General features: G+C 39.4%; 1 protein-coding gene across 1 annotated transcript in view; it reads left to right on the top strand.

Moving 5' to 3' along the window:
• Window positions 1–2,763: 2,763 nt before the first annotated feature.
• The window catches only part of LOC139730582 (uncharacterized), a 51,197-nt gene continuing 35,699 nt past the window's right edge, over window positions 2,764–18,261 (top strand). The window contains exons 1-6 of the mRNA XM_071641436.1: window positions 2,764–2,969; window positions 8,842–8,917; window positions 10,627–10,746; window positions 13,631–13,749; window positions 14,298–14,404; window positions 17,805–18,036. Of these exons, the coding sequence (XP_071497537.1) occupies window positions 8,875–8,917; window positions 10,627–10,746; window positions 13,631–13,749; window positions 14,298–14,404; window positions 17,805–18,036 (621 nt within the window). The 5' untranslated portion in view covers window positions 2,764–2,969; window positions 8,842–8,874. The remainder of the gene's footprint in view (window positions 2,970–8,841; window positions 8,918–10,626; window positions 10,747–13,630; window positions 13,750–14,297; window positions 14,405–17,804; window positions 18,037–18,261) is intronic.

Below are 18,261 nucleotides of genomic sequence, written 5' to 3' on the forward strand. Positions count from 1 at the left end.
CGAAATGAAATATAAAAACAATAACTTGACGAAGAAACATATGCTATTTATGTGTTGCTTGAAGGTTTGCATGGTGAAGTAAATGAGGGAGAAAGGTTTGCGGTGACATCATGTGTATGTAGTCCTCAACCGGATCGTTGCTTGCCCCCCCCCCCCCCCCCCGACTCCCTTTTCTCAACATATCGTAGTCTCATCTCTCCTCGACTTACCTTTCCTTCGTGGGATTGCTAGTATCCTTTCTCCACTGATTCCGCATCCAATAGTCCACATTGTTCGCAGACTTTGTTCTTCTCTTGGTTTCATGAATCTTCCCTTCTCTCTCCTGTCTCCATGATTTTCCAACCTTCAACTCCTCCCTCTGCCTCTTCTCTTCCATTTCATCTTTCTCCTAACGATGTCCGAACATCTTACTTGATTCTCACTCTATTCTTTCATACCACTATCTCTGTTCCCTTCTCTACCGTCTCCACTAGTGCAACTTCAACTTCCAGCCCATTACTGTCCCCCGCTCTTCACTTCTTGCCCTCCTTTATACCTGACCCCCATTATGTCGCTTCCCTCTTCAATTCTCCTCTTTCTGGGCTCTTCTTCTGCCAAGCAACGATCCGCTGAGTTAATGACTACGTACACATGGTGTCACCGCAAACCTTTCTCCCTCCTATGCTATTTACTGCATAATGTTGAAAATGCTGCAAATGGAGGGGAAACTATATAAAAAGTATAGAGCGTGTAAACTTGCATGCAGGCTGGTATAAGTTTTATACAGTTTCAAAGAAAATGTAACGCATGGAGACTGCAGGACATAAAAAGACTGGGAAAATCAAAGAGTAAGAGAGAGAGAAAGAGAGAGAGAGAGAAACAACGAGAACAGAGAAGTTAACAGTGGCCAGAAAAATCAATGGATGATCAGAGTATCGTGCGAGTGAATCACACACACACGCAAAAAAAAAAAAAACCACACTAAAAAACACCTGTAACAGCGATATATAGCATCAAACACGAATAGGGAAAAAAGCACAAATGCTATACATTTGTATAAGCTTGTTAAATGCCATTGTCATCAATTCCGGATACTATAAAAAGATAACATGCCCTGAAGTATTCATATGATTTAAATCTATATCAACACAGACAGGTGAAACTGGAGAGCGAGGCTGAGGAATAGAGCTGAGAGACAAACTTAAACTGAAAAAAAAAATCGAGGAGCAAAAGAAAAACCAGGACCTGAGATGCTCTAAAAACAAAAACACACAGAATAGTCAATGGAAGATCAACCTTTGCCTGAATTTCCCGTGTGAAAACAAGATTAATGAATGAATGAAAAATAGGAGGCTTGTGCACGTAATATTAATGGAATTTTAAGCACTAAAAACTAGCAGAAAATAGCTGAAAGTGGGATATTTCAAAGAAAATGAGGAAAAAGGTGAAAGCAACAAATTTGAATACATACATGTTTATATATAATATATAATCCAGGCCTTTATGACAAAATATTCTATTTTTGTTGCTTTCCTCTTGTTCCTCATTCACTTCCTATATACTTTTTCCACTTTCTCCACTTTCTCCTGCCATCTCTTCCTCCTCTTCCTCTTCATCCTCCTTCTCTTTCTCCTCAGCCTCTTCTGCCTCCTCCTCCAGCTTCTTCTCACCGTCTTCCATTTTTCCTCCATCTTTTCCAGTTCTTCCTTCTCCAGCTTCCTTTTCCTTCTCAGCCGATGCCATTTCATGCTTATTCTTCAAGTTGCATCTCTCAATTATAAAACGCAAGCCTCGTTGCGACACTGTGCCGTTTTGTAAGCTATACTCCCACTGCTCTACCTAGTATACTTTATGGTCGCTAGATCTATTTAGTCTAGTCAAAGAGATTTTCCCCAGTGGAGAAAAATCTCTTCTTCTTCTTCTTCTTCTTCTTCTTCTTCTTCTTCTTCTTCTGGTAAAGTCTGCCCCCTTCAAAACTGAAGATTAAGTTGCAGACTACGGATATTATCTACATTATAATACAGTTTATTTACAGATATTTACAAGAACATTTTGTAATGATTTTGTAATGATTTTGTAATGATTTTGTAATGCCTAATTTTGTAATGATTATTGAAAAATGTTATTCTTTGCTATCTATGTATCATTCCTTCAAACGCATGTCGAATCTATATTTTTTTGTACATTCTGTTGAAAGAAGTGAAAATAAAACCTTTGAATTGAATTGAATTGAACATAACAAATATGACGAAAGAGAATAGCCAATGAGATCAACCGTTACATTCCTCAATTATGTTTATTCATTACTGTTATTATGTGTGGTTTTCAATAAATTGAATTGAATTGAATTGAATGGAATTGAATGGAATGGAATTGAATTGAATTGAATTGAATTGAATTGAACTGAACTGAACTGAACTGAATTGAATTGATTTGATTTGAATTGAATTGAATTGAATTGAATTGAATTGATTTGATTTGAATTGAATTGAATTGAATTGAATTGAATTGAATTGAATTGAATTGAATTGAATTGAATTGAATTGAACTGATGCAAAGTGCGAGCCTCGCTGCGATACTGTGCCGTTTTGTACTCCATGGTCGCTAGATGTAGGCCAATCATATTCCACTGGTTACGAGGTTGCTCCCTACACTAGTATACACAGGTAACATTTACGACGGCGCAGGTGTGTTGCATGCACGGGATTTCCCATGGAACATTTGTTATGGTTTTATCACAAGCATCCGATCCTATGATCCTCGTAGCGTCCACGGATGTATGCAACGAAGGGGTGGATCGCGATTTCTCGTGACTTGAGTATGTACTAAGTATGCCGTGACTTGTGATTGTCGATGAAAAATCGCAATACGGTAGTGTACTTATGTTCAAAACATAATCGTCCCACGCGCCGCCGCCATGCGCCAGAGCTAGAGCAATTCTAGCAAGTTACAAGTAGATGCCTACTCGGAGACGGAGAATTACATTGAGAGTAAGTTTACGTGTGTAACAGAATTGCACTTGACTGTTCATACATAGGCCTTACGTCAAACTGGTCAAACAGTTGTGCGAGATCACCAACAAGCCTAACGCCTGCACGCTGTAAGGTAATGTATGGACTATGGTCTGTTGGAACTGGTAATTTATGCAATGTTATATGAATGCTGCTATTAATGATAATATGTTTGTAAGGGTTATACTCTTTAGAGTAAAATATTAGAGACCTAGCTCCAACTTGCAACGTTACACTGACTGTTATCACTATCACTATCAGTGCTTTTGTTGTCATTTCCACTGTGGGACTGCTACAGATCCCCAGGCCCAAGTCACGGCAAAGTGTAAATTTAGTTAAAGTTTTTCTTTCACCCGTGCCGTGGGGCCGTGCGTGCTGTATTCACCTGTCTTGTCGGGCCTTTAATAGTTTCAGGCTTTGGAAACACAATACTACTGCTAGTGCTAGTCTTGTAATGCTCTCTCACGTCACTTCCAGCAAACTTTCCTCTGTGTGTCAAACTTGTCTGCCTTGACTTCTTATAATCTTATTTGCAGTTTTGACTGCTACTCTGCAAAGTATTAAGGTTAGACAGAAAGATCCGTCTGTCAGAAGGAGTCTTTTAATAATTGACGTTATCGCTCTCCTCCGTGAAGCCAGACGCGGTCTCTGCGGAACATATCCCCGACGACCAGATACAGACCGATATTTCGGTCAAGCAAAGTACTTGTATCTGAATTTGTTGTAGGGTTGGGGGTACCACCTATCGTCACCCTAGGCTAAGGATCTGTAGCTTGTTTATTCTAAAAATATAACACAAATTCGCCTAATTCTTACCTTAAATTAGCCCCGGAGACCGCGCCGCCAGGCGCGGTCCTGGCGGCTTCCCCGCAGTTTCGCTTATGTTATAGTTCAAGTATTCTGTGCGCTTGTGCAAGTGATTGTGAATTCTGTGAACATCGGTGAGCTGCTTATAAGACATCATTTTGTGCATCACAAGCAATGAAATGCATCAAACAGTCGCCGATGATAGTCATTTAGGTTTCATCAACCCATGTAAGTATTCCTAGTAGTTTCTGTTGAAAAATGAAGGAAATATAGCGCCGCAAAGGCACCCGTTTGTTCAACATGAAGATCTTTTATGGGAGCACGGCGCAGCCGCCACACTGCGTGTGGCGGCTGTCGCAGTTAACCTCAAATATGCCATAAATACTGCAGTTTTGAATGTCGTGACCGTCTCGTTGATTATGAATCTCCGTTTTAAAATAGCGCAATTTTAGTGCGTGCGTTCCGTTTTCTTCCCGCAGCTAAAAAGGGTACCTTGCGATCGGCACCCCCTCCCCTCCATAGGTAATACACGTGAATTTCACAGCATAGGTAATACACATGAATTTCACAGCATAGGTATTAGGTAATACACATGAATTTCACAGCCACGCGTCGTTACTGAGCGGATGTGTAATTTTTAGCTTGGTTTGTTAGTTTGTTTTTGAATTTGATTTTCGTTTCTTCGTTTTTATTGTCTTTATAGCTAATGACACTTAATCCCGTGCGTACCTTCGCGTTCTATACGCAAACAGCCATGATACGCAGGGTGCCGGTGGGAAGGTACCCTCCTGCCGATAGGTGGTACCCCTACCATACTTCTTTGACAGGAATGCATCAACTTCTGACCTGATTCTGTTAACTGTTGTTGCTTCCACTGCTGACGTTGGTACTGGTACAGTGGTAGCGTATTCCACTGAGACCCTGTGAGATACTACCCTGTGACTCGTGAGTGAAGTTATTTTTTCTGATATTGAAACGTGCATGTTTTTTCTGGATCTTGAATTGAAGTTGTGGCCACAAAGATATATAAACTCTCATCTTTTGTCTTGAAAAGCTTAGAACAGTTGGTGTCGGTAAAGGCGGGTTAATGCCATTCATAATTTTAAAGACTTGGATCATAATTGTGACCTCTAGTCTTAGTCTCCTGTAGGCAAAAGTAGGCAGATTCAATTTCTCTAGTTTCTCAGCATATGGCAGATTATGTAGATGAGGCTTTATGTTTGTTACCCTTTTTTGGACCTTTTCTATGGTGCTGTTAAATATCAAATGTCAAGTTTGAGTTGTAGACTCCGGACACAAGTTGCCATATTCAAGGTGTGGTCTCACTAATGCTTGGCCTTTGAAGAGGAGTGAGAACATAACTTCATCAATTTGGTCGAAAGTCCTAAGTTCTGATAAGGCCCACAATCCTATTGCCTGTATTTGCCACTCTTTCTACGTGCACCGGTACATGTCTGCTGAATTTCAGTGTGGGGTCAAATGTTACTCCTAGATTATTCTCTTCTTCTCTTGTCTCGATTTTAGTTCGTTTTACTCCATCTCTTATGTCGTACAGGATATGTTAGGAGAATGTTGTTTCCCATCATTTTCATACATTTGCTGTAGTGCATGATACCACATTTCCCAGCATTGAACTTCAGCTGCCTTTTCTCTGCCCAGTCACTCAAGCTGTTCAAGTCATCTTGTAGTGTATCAATATCCTGTGTGTCCTTGATTTGGGCAAATATTTTCGTGTCGTCCGCAAACATCTCTGCATGACCCTTCAGATTGTTAGGAAGGTCATCTGTTGTATGTACATCATGAACAGACATGGCCCTAAATATGCTTCCTTGCGGGATTCCACTAGTGACTCCTTGCCCACAATAACTCTTTCCCATTCACCACCACATGCTAAGTACGATCAGTCTGGAAATTTCTGATCCAGCTCAGTATGCTCCCACGGATACCCAAGGCCTCCACTTTCTTTATTAGCCGCTGATGTGGGACCGAGTCAAATGCCTTGCTAGAGTCTAGGTAGGCCACGTCTACTCCTCCGCCTTCATCAAGCATCCTCGTCCATGTATCTAGTACCTCGATAACTGTGTCACACACGATCTCCCATGACGAAAATCATGCTGGTGCTCGTTCTCTTCCAAGAATCCCATTACATGGTCCCTCATGGTAGACTCCATTATTTTGCTAACCACAGATGTCAGACGAACTGGTTGGTAATTTCCAGGATTGGAAGATTTGCCCTTCTTGAATATGGTGGAAACATGTGCTTCTTTCCATCCATCTGGGACCATACTGTCCTCCAGAGACTTACTGAAGATTGTTGTCAGCGGGTCTGCTAGTACTTCTGCTGCTTCCTTAAAGGGAAGATAAACCCCAAGAGCAATGTGGATTGAGTGAAAGCAGCAACATTAGTAGAACACATCAGTGAAAGTTTGAAGAAAATCGGACAATCGATGCAAAAGTTATGAATTTTTATGCCTCCGCAACGAAGTGGCCGGAGGCATTATGTTTTCGGGTCGTCCGTCCGTCCGTCCGTCCGTACGTCCGTCCGTCCCGTTTTGTTTTTGTCGATATCTCAAGAACCGTGTGGTGGTTTTACATCAAACTTGGTATGAGGGTATATCCTTGGGGGATAATACTTTGTGTGGATTTTAGGGTCACAGGGTCAAAGGTCAAAGGTCACAGGTTATTTTGTGGAAAAAAAATGAAATTTCATGTTTTTCTCCATATCTCGCAAATGGTTCAAGGTATCTTCATGGAACTTAGTATATATGCTTGTACCGATGGGCAGTGATTATCTAGGGAAGTTGGGGGTCATGGGTCAAAGGTCAGGGGGTCAAAGGTCAAGATCAACTCCTCAAAATATCACTACTTTCCTTAAAATGCAATATGCCTGAATTTTTTTTTTCTTTAACTTGATGTATGGCATGTATTACCCAATATATATTTTTGGGGAAGTTCCTTGCCAAAAGGTCAAAGGTCAAAAGGTAAAGGTCAAGTGAAAGTGCTAAATTGCACTTTTTCCTCCATATCTCGAAAGTAACTCAAGGTATCATCATGAAACTTACATATTTATGCATGTTCAACCTAACAGTGATTCTCTTTGAAACTGTGAGGTCAAAGGTCAAAGGCCAGGTTTAGATAATGCTATTTTCGCATTTAATACTGAAATTATACTTTTTCTCAATACCTTGAAAATTACTCAATGCATAAACTTATAAAAGGGTCAAATGTCAAGTAAAAATCATCAGTTCCCCAAATACCTGCACTCTGACATTTTAATCATTCATCCAATTGAACCTAGTTCTAGGAAAGTGAACATTCAGCACATTTGTGTCAAACCTGTCATTTTAATATTTTGCCAATTGTGTGAAACTGTCATCACACATTGTCAAGACATTGTACTATAGACCTATTAGGAGAACCATGCATTATGGCGGAGGCATATCAGTAGCCTTAGCGATATATCTAGTTAAAGTTTTGATGTTGGAACCGCTGGATGAGGAGACTACTAGAGGTTATGACGTATGAGTGGACAACAATACCAAGAAAATATAAAGAAAATTCTGCAAAAATCAATTTTTCATGAAAATTACAAATTCCATCAACTTGATATTGACATATGTTAAGGGTAGCAATTATTCCCCCTGCTTTCTGAAAGCGGTTGGTCCATTGCTCTTTCATGATTCTAGAAAAGTGAATTTTTGTTGAATTTCCTTTATATTTTCTTTGTATCGTTGTCCACTCATACGTCATAGCCTCTAGTAGTCTCCTCACTCAGCGGTTCCAACACCAAAACTTTAAAAATTCATAACTTTTGCATCGATTGTCCGATTTTCCTCAAACTTTCACTGATGTGTTCTACTAATGTTGCTGCTTTCACTCAATCCACATTGTTCTTTGGGTTTACCGACCTTTTAGAACCCGTGGATGAATTTTATCTGGACCAGGTGACTTGGATGGACTCAGATTTGACAACTTCTCAAGTGCATCCTCTTTGCTTATCTGTAGATTCTGGATCGGCCTGCCAGGGTACCCTTTATTTGTGTCAACTATTATGTATTAGTGGAAAATTGAGCAAAGAAAATGGGATTCCATCGGGGATACTTATGTATGAGCGAAACCTCCCAGTCTAGACCCTCTAGCTGTAGTCTAGGGGAAAGATTCTTTCGTTCAACTGTGACTTGCCTGTAACAGTTCTAAACCCACAAACATTTTAAATACAACCATAGTCCACACTAACCGCAACAGCGACCCCAACACGTACATGTCGGTTACTAGTTACAGCGCCCTGCGCCCGGGTCAAGTCCACACTAAATATGTTACAAATGTACGCATCCCCAAAAGACCAAGTCTGTCAAAATTTTGGAGTATTCATACCATCATCATGGGGATGGTAATATATTATTGATCTATGAAAGTAAGATACTGCGGAAGCAGCGATCAAGTACCAGGTATGTTGCATTGTCATTGACGTACTGTGTTAATGATACTACACTATACAGTGCGTCAAGTTCAACCAAGGAATAATCAAAATGCGTGTACGTGTGCAAACTCATCAGATGGGTGTGGGGAGAACCAAAAGGTGGCAAACTTTGTGCATGATGTGTGATAAGAAATGAGTGGTATGGAGACTTACCAGTGTGAAACAATATGTAGTTGTTATGCACTGTATCAAACTGAATGAAGGATTGAAAAACATTCTGCATGTAAAGTCTTCTAGAAATTCACTAAAATAATATTGTTTATTTTATTTTAGTTTCGTTTATTTTATTCTTTTGTAGTTGCTTTTGGAGTGCAACAAACCCACGTACTGCTTGCAAAGGCAACTTGAATGGGCACTAAGTCATTAAAAGTATGACATCCTTGCCCCAAATTGTCCATTTGGGCAAATGAGAGGAATATTTTTTGTGGTAACTGTAGCCTAAATATTTATGAATCTACCAAAAGTGTACCACAGATGTTTACTCAATTTGCAGCATACCTGCTTGCAGTATAAATCACTGAATTCCTTGCACTCAATAACAACTCATTCATTTCGTTTTCACAGAAGGTCATCTCTTCATGAGAATACCACCCAACCATGGCTCTCGGACGAGCACCAAAGATCATTTCTGAGATAACAGGTAATATGTTTTATGTTACATGGGTATATGGGCTTGTGACATGTAAATGCTCTTATCAACCATTTCAAATTCAGTTTCAGACCAGGTTCTGTGATGCAAACGAGTTCATTTATTTGTAATATTCAGCAGTGAATAGATTGGTTTCCATCATCTGCATGGTTTTCGTCATCTACTTACGTTACTTGATTTAACCCTAAAAGGGCGGGGGGGGGGGGGGGGGGGGGGGGGTGGGGGGGGGTTTCTTATGGAAAACAGTGCTCTGTCATGAAAGTCATAAAATCCTGATTATTTTTACAATTTATCACTTTCATTGATTAATTTTGTGCTAATTATGGTAGAAAAGTAGTTAGTGACAATTTCCAATGAAAGAAAGAACAAACAAAAGTTGAAAAACAAAGAAATACAGAAGAAATTCTGAAAACAATAAAATACATAAGAATTGAAATGAGTTTTGGAAGTTCTTGTGATGTACAATTGTTGTATATATGCTTAAACAGATTTACAGATCAAAAATTAGACTCTCAATGCTTTTAATTAGGCTAAAATATGATCTTGAGCCTAATTTGCATAATTAATTAATTAAAATTAGAAATTGATTGTTTCAAAAAATCTTATGACACAATCTTGTAGATTATGACGTGGGTCTCACGCATGCAAAATTGGGGGGGGGGGGTGGAATCCATCCACCCCCCAGTCTCAGCATAGCCAAAAAAGCCCAGCCCTTTTAGGGTTAAAGGTGCAAACAATAATTTTGTGATCACATCAGAAAATTTGCCGATGCATCTTGTGTTGAAGTATTGATTGTATGGAAGCTGATATACAAGTAGAGCCAGCATGACCCCATCTGCAGTGTATTATACCTGAACTAACAAATAACATGGAATGCAAAATCAAGGACATGATTAATGCCATACTCACAGAATGCAATCTTGACACACATGCCAGTATAGTGCAGAGTGTAACGACATATACCTTACATTAGTAGAGCAGATGCGTGGTTTTCAATTCCAACTTGCTGGTCTTTCATTGATTGTTAACTAGACAATGATGCATATTTTATGATCTGACCAGTATATGAGTTAGGTATCATTATCTGCATGGACAAATCATGGCACTTAAATCTTTATGTGTCCAATCACGGTATGTCTGTAAGTCTTCGCAGCTTAGCATTCCCTCATCCCATATTGCCTTTCACTTTAGAATTATCAACATGAAGTCCATTTTAAAAACAAACAAACTGGACTCTAATTATGTAACTGAAAATAGAAGAATTGCCTATGTTTATTTTGAAGGATTAATGTTTGCAAGAAAAAATATTTTAATAAGTGACAAATATGAAATATATCCCCCTTTGTAGTCGAGATTATGCATTACAAATCATTACAAATGTCCTCACAACCTGTACAATGTATGTTAACCCATTGAAGACGAGTCCCGAGTATACTCTGGTAAGTGTCTACATGTATGGGAAATGCTGGTTGTCTAAAAATCAGTCTGTCTTAAAATGGTTAAGGGAAAAAAAAAAGACAATTGAGATCTACTGCAAACTATTTTCCTCTTGTTTACCAGTCATTTTTGATGTATGCAAGATTAGACTGTCATTCAATGGATTGAGGTACAGTATTAAAGGGATCTTACACGGGTGTAGAAGAATGGGGTCGATGGGGGACAGATTTGTTGTGACCATGTCCACTCTTTGCTTTCATCAGAGTTCATCCAGGACTTGAAGAGGCAGTATGCTGACACCCAGGTCCCGATCACTGATGACAGTGTCCCTCTCCACAAGCTCTGCGCCAAGTTGGAGTACATGCTGCAGATTGATATGAAGCGTAAGAATGTTGAGCTCGCTCGCTTAAGCACTCTGCACATCTTGCATGATTCCTTATATGATTATAAGATGCTACAACATTAAAACTAGCTTTTGAAGAAGGTAATGAGACTATTTTTTTTTCTTTTGTAGGTGAGTATTTTTGTCTCGCCCACCGGAGGTAAAGGCGAGACTAAGGGATCCAAATGGAGTCCGTCCGTCGTCCGTCCGTCGTCCGTCGTCCGTCCGTCGTCTGTCGTCCGTCACAAATGTTAAAGTTTACCTGCAAGACTCTCTTATGATGCATAACTTGGCAACTGTTACAGCAATGACAGCCACACTTGGATGATAGAAGCACTAGGGGTATCTTCATGTTATGGTGTTGTCGGAGGTCATGTAATGATGTCAAGGTCATTTGAGGTCATATATTAAAGAGTATGTGCAAGACTCTCTTTTCTATGTTAAAGTTTACCTGCAAGACTCTCTTTTGACAAATAACTTCACATAAGTTGCTTGGATTACAACCTAATTGGGTCATAGATGCAATGGGGGTACCTTCATGTGATGGTGCCATTGGAGGTCACAGGATAAGGTCAAAGGTCATTTGAGGTCATACGTTAAAGTTTACTTGCAAGACTCTCATCACATGTAGCTCGACACATGTTGCTACAATGGCAATCAAACTTGGGTGATGGATGCACTGGGGGTACCTTGATGTTATGGTGCAGTGAAAGAGGTCACAGGATAAGGTCAAAGGTCATTTGAGGTCATACGTTAAAGTTTACTTGCAAGACTCTCTTATCACACGTAACTCAGCACATGTTGCTACAATGGCAATCAAACTTGGGTGATGGTAGATGTCTCTTGGGAAGTTGAAGGTAACCACAAGGTCAAAGGTTACAGACGGGGGTCAACGAACTTTTAGGGCCCAATGTTAAGTTTTTAGGGTGAATTTCGTTTATGGCTCATAACTTTTGATTCCTTTGTCCGTTTGTGACCAAACTTATAGGTAGATGTCCCTTGGGAAGTTAAAGGTCATCACAAGGTCAAAGGTAACAGAAAGGGGTCAACAAACTTTTAGGGCCCAATGTTATGTTTTTACGGCGCGTTTTCATTGTGGCTCATTACTTTTGATCCCTATGTCCATTTGTGACCAAACTTATACGGTAGATGTCCCTTGGGAAGTTAAAGGTCATCACAAGGTCAAAGGTCACAGAAAGGGGTCAACAAATTTTTAGGGCCCAATGTTAAGTTTTTATGGCGCGTTTCGATTATGGCTCATTACTTTTGATCCCTTTGTCTGTTTGTGACCAAACTTGGATGGTAAATGTCCCTTAGGGTGTTGAAGGTCACCACAGGGTCAAAGGTCATAAGCAGGTCAATTGACTTCTGGGAGTTATAAAAAATATTAATTCCTTGTACGCGAATGGGCGAGACACAATTTGGCGATTGCCTTGTTTTGGGGTGGGGACAGATTTAAGATATCTGTAAGGTACAAATGTATAGCACAAGAAATTGTTACCAAGTTGAATTCTATGTACATTATCATTGAAGGCAAGATTTCATTACAAGGAATGAGAGAGATTCTACACCAAACTAAACACATCATGACTGCAAATTTAGAGCTTGAAAAACTAAAAATGCAGTAGCACTGTAGCAGGACAGAAATTTTATCTTTTTGTGACTTTCTCTGTACTTAATGCATCAGTACTATGGATGTGGTGGAAATATATGCAGCCGTAATAACATGAGTGGAATATTCATATAAAGGTATTCTGTAGCACTATCAATTTCTTCATGAAGTTGTCCTCCTTTCTTGCATACAGGAGAAGATTCGTAGACGAGTTTTGTTTTGTTTTGTTTTTGTTCGTTTGTTTTTTCTAAATTGTATGTTAGAATGCCCTAAGTGATGCCACCCCCCCCCCTTTACCCTCCAACCTTGAAACTTTGGGACTGATATATGGGGAAATAACACTTCAAACAGTCAACAACCATATATATATATATATGTGACCCACTGCAACAAAAGGATCCGAAAGTCGGGGGAGGACAATTTTCTGAACATGACATGACATTATTCCCTTACTCTTCCACTTTCATGTCATATATAATATGACTCATAAAAGTACTCAGTTGTGGAGATATCGACAATTTTATTAGCGCATGTCGAGTGGTTTAGGAAATCAACATTTTGAGAAAACCGCCTTCCAAGTTTTCCTTCTGATGCTATCATTGAGATCAAGGGGAAGCAAGACAGTTTTCACCGTTTGACAGTAGCAGGCACGCTCCTGACAACCTCCACGATGTTCATTCAAGCTTAGCGCCAGTGGTCTACGCACGACCAATCAGTAACCAGGATGTCATGCACTGACCAATTAGATCACCTCCTCATTGCTAGGGGTGGAGTCTAGCTGTGGCGCTAAATCCAAATCTTCGGACACGTTTCTGTTCCGTTGAAAGTCAGAAATCATGGCCCAGAAAAATGCTATTTTCTTGCCTTTCCTTTGATCATTTAGCTTCGAAATTTCGGCAGATGATAGAAGATACATTAGACTACAAAATTATGTCAAAAACAGAAATCCGAATGTTTTGACAGATTTTGATGATCTCACTTCAAATTCGATTTTTTCGGCTCACCCATCATCGACTTTAGGATCCTTTTGTTGTAGCGAGTCACATATTCTGTGGAAGGCAAGAATTGATTTCCGCGGCCTGTTTTGAGTTTAGGTTGACAACCCATTTGTTACATGTGTAAACTAGTTGTGTCATTCAGGGAGTGGAAGGGAGCAGTACGAGTCCGTAGCACTGTAAAACAGAAAGATTCTTCTTTGGACTGTCTCCTGCACTGGGAGTCTAGTGTGATCAGCAGGAATGACTGACCTGTGAGTGTCTGTTTAACCCTTTAGCTTCTGCACGATCTGGGATGTTTGCCGGCAAGAAGGATTACTGGGACTATATCTACCAGTGCCTCTACAAAGTTAAGGGTCTCAATGACGGCATTCATTTTGTGCGAGGAAAGAGCGAGGCAAGTATCCCTCATCTGTTAGTAATTGAACATAATTTGGATGACTTCAAAGCTTTTCAGCTGCTTCTGAATGAAGTATCAATTCCTCTATTTGATGGTGTGTAAATACATAAAGTTCCCGATTTATTCTTTCTTTGTATGAAACACTAGTATGTTGCTATTGAATGAATCCATTTTAAGGTGAATAAATGCATAAACTTGTTTAGATTCGAACATGGGAAAAGATGCCACTGGGGTATGCTGGCTTACAGACTTTTCCTCATAATCAGTGTCAGCATCAATGAGGAATTTACTCTTCACAGAGAAGATTTGTTCAGTGGCCCTTACACACCACACATTTTAGAACTCTTTGAATTTATTATGCTTTGATAAACATTATAGATTTGAGTAGAATATAATGCTCAAGAGTGTTAAAATAATGTTGATGTCTTTCATTGATTTATTTCCTGTGTAAGTAAATTTGTTGAGCAGTTTAAGAAAGTGTGGCGTGAGGCACTACAACAGGGAAGTCACTCCCCAACCCTAACTAGCAATGTTCTCCTTTGCAGGTGAAGACATCCCTTGGGCGGGGCAGGGCCTTTATCCGTTACAGCCTGACTCACCATCGGCTAGGGGACAGTCTGCAGCAGTGCTTCAACAATCACAAGGTCACAAGGTGAGTTGCACTGGGTTTGCATACATCTGCTGGAACATTCTTGGTACATGTAGGGAAGATGTATTCTTGGAAGGGAAGTGTTCCCCCTAAATGTACATGCTGTTAAGTGAAATGGTATTGTTAGTAGATCAAATGGTATTGTTAGTAGATCAGTGACTTTTTGCGCAAAGTCATACAAATATGAGGGGGTCGTATGTTTCATTATGTAAGTAATCAAGTAGATATCACTCGGTGTTTCATTCTTTGGCCATTCCAAGATGTCCTCCACAGTTGTCTGGCTGTCACAAAAATCATTGAGTCACACTCCTCATTTGTGATGCATCATCACATTACCCATATTAACCCTAACCAGGCCGGGCTTTTTTGGGTGTTCTGTGGCCAGGGAGGGGTTGATTCAACCCCCCCCCCCCCCCCGGAGGAGATCTCGGCCGTCGACCACGTAATCGCCATGAAATTTGGCACGTGCATTACCTGTGGCGTAATCTACCAAGCTATACAAAAAGAAATGGAAATTTTCGTCATAATAATTAATTATGCTAATTATGCATAAAATCATACATTTTGCTCTAAATCAGAAATCAAAGCTCCTAGAATCCTAATTTTTGGTGAAAACATTCTTTGTAGCATTCCTAACAATGTACTTGAAAAAATAATTTGGTATCCAAATCAATTTCTTATGTATTTTATTGTTTTATGAATTTCTTATGTATTTCCTTGTTTTTTCGACCTTTTGTTTTACCATTTTTTTTTTTACAAAATTTATGACAGAACCTATTTCAAGCATAATTATGCTGAAATTAATTAGTTTCAGCTTATGAAAGTGAAAATAATCATATCTTTATGAATAAGAAGAGAAAACTCCATTTGCGTAGACTTAATACACAAAATCACGTTTTTGAGCCATTTTCGGTCTGACAGGCATGTATAAAACGTTATGCGGCGTCGTAACGGTATGCACGATTTTCGTGAAAATGGTGTCAAAAGATGCGCGAGACTTTAAAGTAAAAAGTCAGCGAACGGCGCGGTCAAAAAATTTCGCGCGGCGGAGTAGTCGCGAAAAATGTCGAGGGGGGGTTGATTCAACACCCCCCCCTGGCCTTTTTAGGGTTAAGTCAGAAATCATGAAAGGAAGAACAATTCGTGTAAAGCCAACTTTGGCAGTATCACCTTTACAGTTTTCTAACTTTTTAATTTTTATGAAAATATTTTCCTTGTGATGAAGTAAGGCAAATTATACATCAATTCAAAGCTTATCGTCTGGCAAATTTTTATCATCAAAATTCCATAAAATTATTTTCACGACATTTTATGGCTTGTGTAATGATGCATCAAATGCGCTGTGTAGACATATATTTGTTCTTATATGTTTTTAAAAACAAGAGCCTGTTTTTTTCCTTCTCATGCCAAGAACATATTGGAGATACACTCCTACACTCATCAAAGTTGGAGGTAGTCCTCATGTTGTGTTTTAGATTTGACAAATTTTAAGATTAGGGTTTGATTCTTTGTTTATTTGTTTGCATTCATAAGAAAATGGCAATATGCCAGTGAAGTGATAAGCATTTGAGTTGGCACAAATATCTGCCTGTTTGTTATATTGAACAGCTTTATAATCAAGGATACCTTTCTCAGTAGGGTAGGTGTGTTTTTTTTTGTGTTTTTTTTTTTTTTTTTGGGGGGGGGGGGAAGGGGGCACGCCCTCCCTAAGCTACTTTGAGTATGAAAACATCTCGACGGAAGAATTTCATGAATTTGAAGAATCCATTGTTATGGGCAGGAGCTTTGTTTCTTCCTTTGATTGTGATCAAAATTAATTGTTGCAATTTATTCTGGATGATCAATTGTCTTCAAATGTATTATGTTGTGACTTTGCATGTGTGATACATTCCTTTGCTGTGCTTGAAGTTACATTTTCTCCTACAATTTGTAGTTACTCTCCAAGGATTCTAATGCCATTTCCCATATTTGGCTGCTTCAGGAGATGAAAAAAGACAAATAATGGCTGCTGTAGTGATAAGGGAATGCGGTGTTTAGAAATGCACAAATCAAATTTTCCACTTCAACTTTAAGGCTTATTTGTACTTTTTGTCAATAGGCATTACCTCTTTTGCATGTTAGTTTAGCACTATGCTTTGAGTCATATTAAGTGCAAACTTAGTGTAAAGTCATTTATTTGAAGATACCCCCCTTCCCCCGGTCCCGCAGCTACCCCCCACCCTGAAAAAAACATTCTGCGGCCCCTGAATGGGTCAGTTGAACCTGCAATGTGCACTGTCAGGCATACTGTATTCTAGATTTAATGCATGGTACACCCAGTTTCAGGAAGAAGTGCGTTAGATTTGAAAAAGATGTTATGCTTTGTCAAGGTGTGATAGTACAGTTGTTGGCATTTCATTGGGACTCTGACATTAGAGAACACCACTTTGATGGAACCATATAACGTTAACATTATCAGGGCCCCGTTTTATCGAAAGATAAAATCGATTTTAGATTTCCTTACCACACAGGCTGCCATAGACTTACAGTTGAAATCAAGTATATAATCACTTTTAACTCTTCATAAAACAGGGCCCAGGACATGTTATTTTCACCTTTTAAACTGAATAAGATTTCGGTTTAATTGGACTCAATTTTCACCCTAAAAACCAATTTTCATATTGAATGTCACACCAATTTTCTGCCCTCTTTTCATCTGAGTAATTTCTCAACTGGGACTAAGGTCCTACTCCAGAGTTGTATTGATTAAGGCTGTGGTGACTGTATTTGTATTATAAGAAAAAAATAAGATAAAAATCTGACGTAAACCCTGGCCAGATTCATTCAGTTCATTCTTTCATTTACCAGTAGTGAATGACCAGAACTTTTTTATTTGTCTGTGTGAAGTACCCTGTCCAATGTGTTATACTTGAATTGGTGCCAGGTTTGAAGTTGGCAAGAGGGTGGATGGGAAGTGACTCAAAGCTATTGAGTGACAGGTTGAAGAGAGATGAGAAGGATCAGGGAGTAAGCTTGTTTATCTTTTGCTTTCGCTTTTGCTGGTCCCACTAATGCCAAATTGTATCTTGAGAGTTTCGTCACAGCATGATGCGTCATCGACAACCACTTCAGACAGGTTATCCTCAAGAACGTGTTGGAGCCAAAGCCGTACATTACAAACGCCTGAGTTGTGAAAGATACTGACAGAAGATGACATCATTGTGGTAGACTAAAAAAACACAATTACTCAACGTCTGTAGATATTTCTCAATATCCATGTTTTTAATGTATCAGATTCCTTCATTGCATAGGAAATATTATTGAGCCTTAATTTGTGTTCTTGATACATTATGTATAGCCTCTTCTCATATGTTTATCTGATGAAAACATTTTCTTTTCTTTTCATTGTTTTCTGGTGACACAGCATATGGTATAATCCCAACTCTCTGCTGCTAAATCCAAGCCTCTTCTCTCCTCTGATAAATGACCTCTACGACCTCAACGACCTCCAGTTTGACCTGGCTCCGTCAGGTCACGACCTGGATGCAGCCTGGCCAACCTCCTCCCACCGCAATGTAATGACTGCGCCGGGAATGTACGGTCATGCATGGCAGCTACCCATAAGAACGGAGAGTCTCAGTAGTCTTAGCTCACAGGTGAGATCTCCATGGCAACTAGAGCTCACATCTTTGTCATTTTTTGTGTGTGTTTTGTTTCAATGTGTTCTTTTGTTCTCTCCAGCGTCATCATCTTCTCTCCCCATGCTTACCTTCCCATGATTTTTTTTTTTACCCCTTTTAAACTCTAGTTTCTCTTCATCATTCCATCATCATTATCATTACAGCACTTCACAGTTTGCATTCTCATCTTTTTTTCTTTTT

Source organism: Diadema antillarum, unplaced genomic scaffold (assembly GCF_040938485.1).
Source record: "Diadema antillarum isolate AM-2024a unplaced genomic scaffold, OU_Dant_1.0 seq00000321_RagTag, whole genome shotgun sequence".
Taxonomy (NCBI): Eukaryota; Metazoa; Echinodermata; class Echinoidea; order Diadematoida; family Diadematidae; genus Diadema; species Diadema antillarum.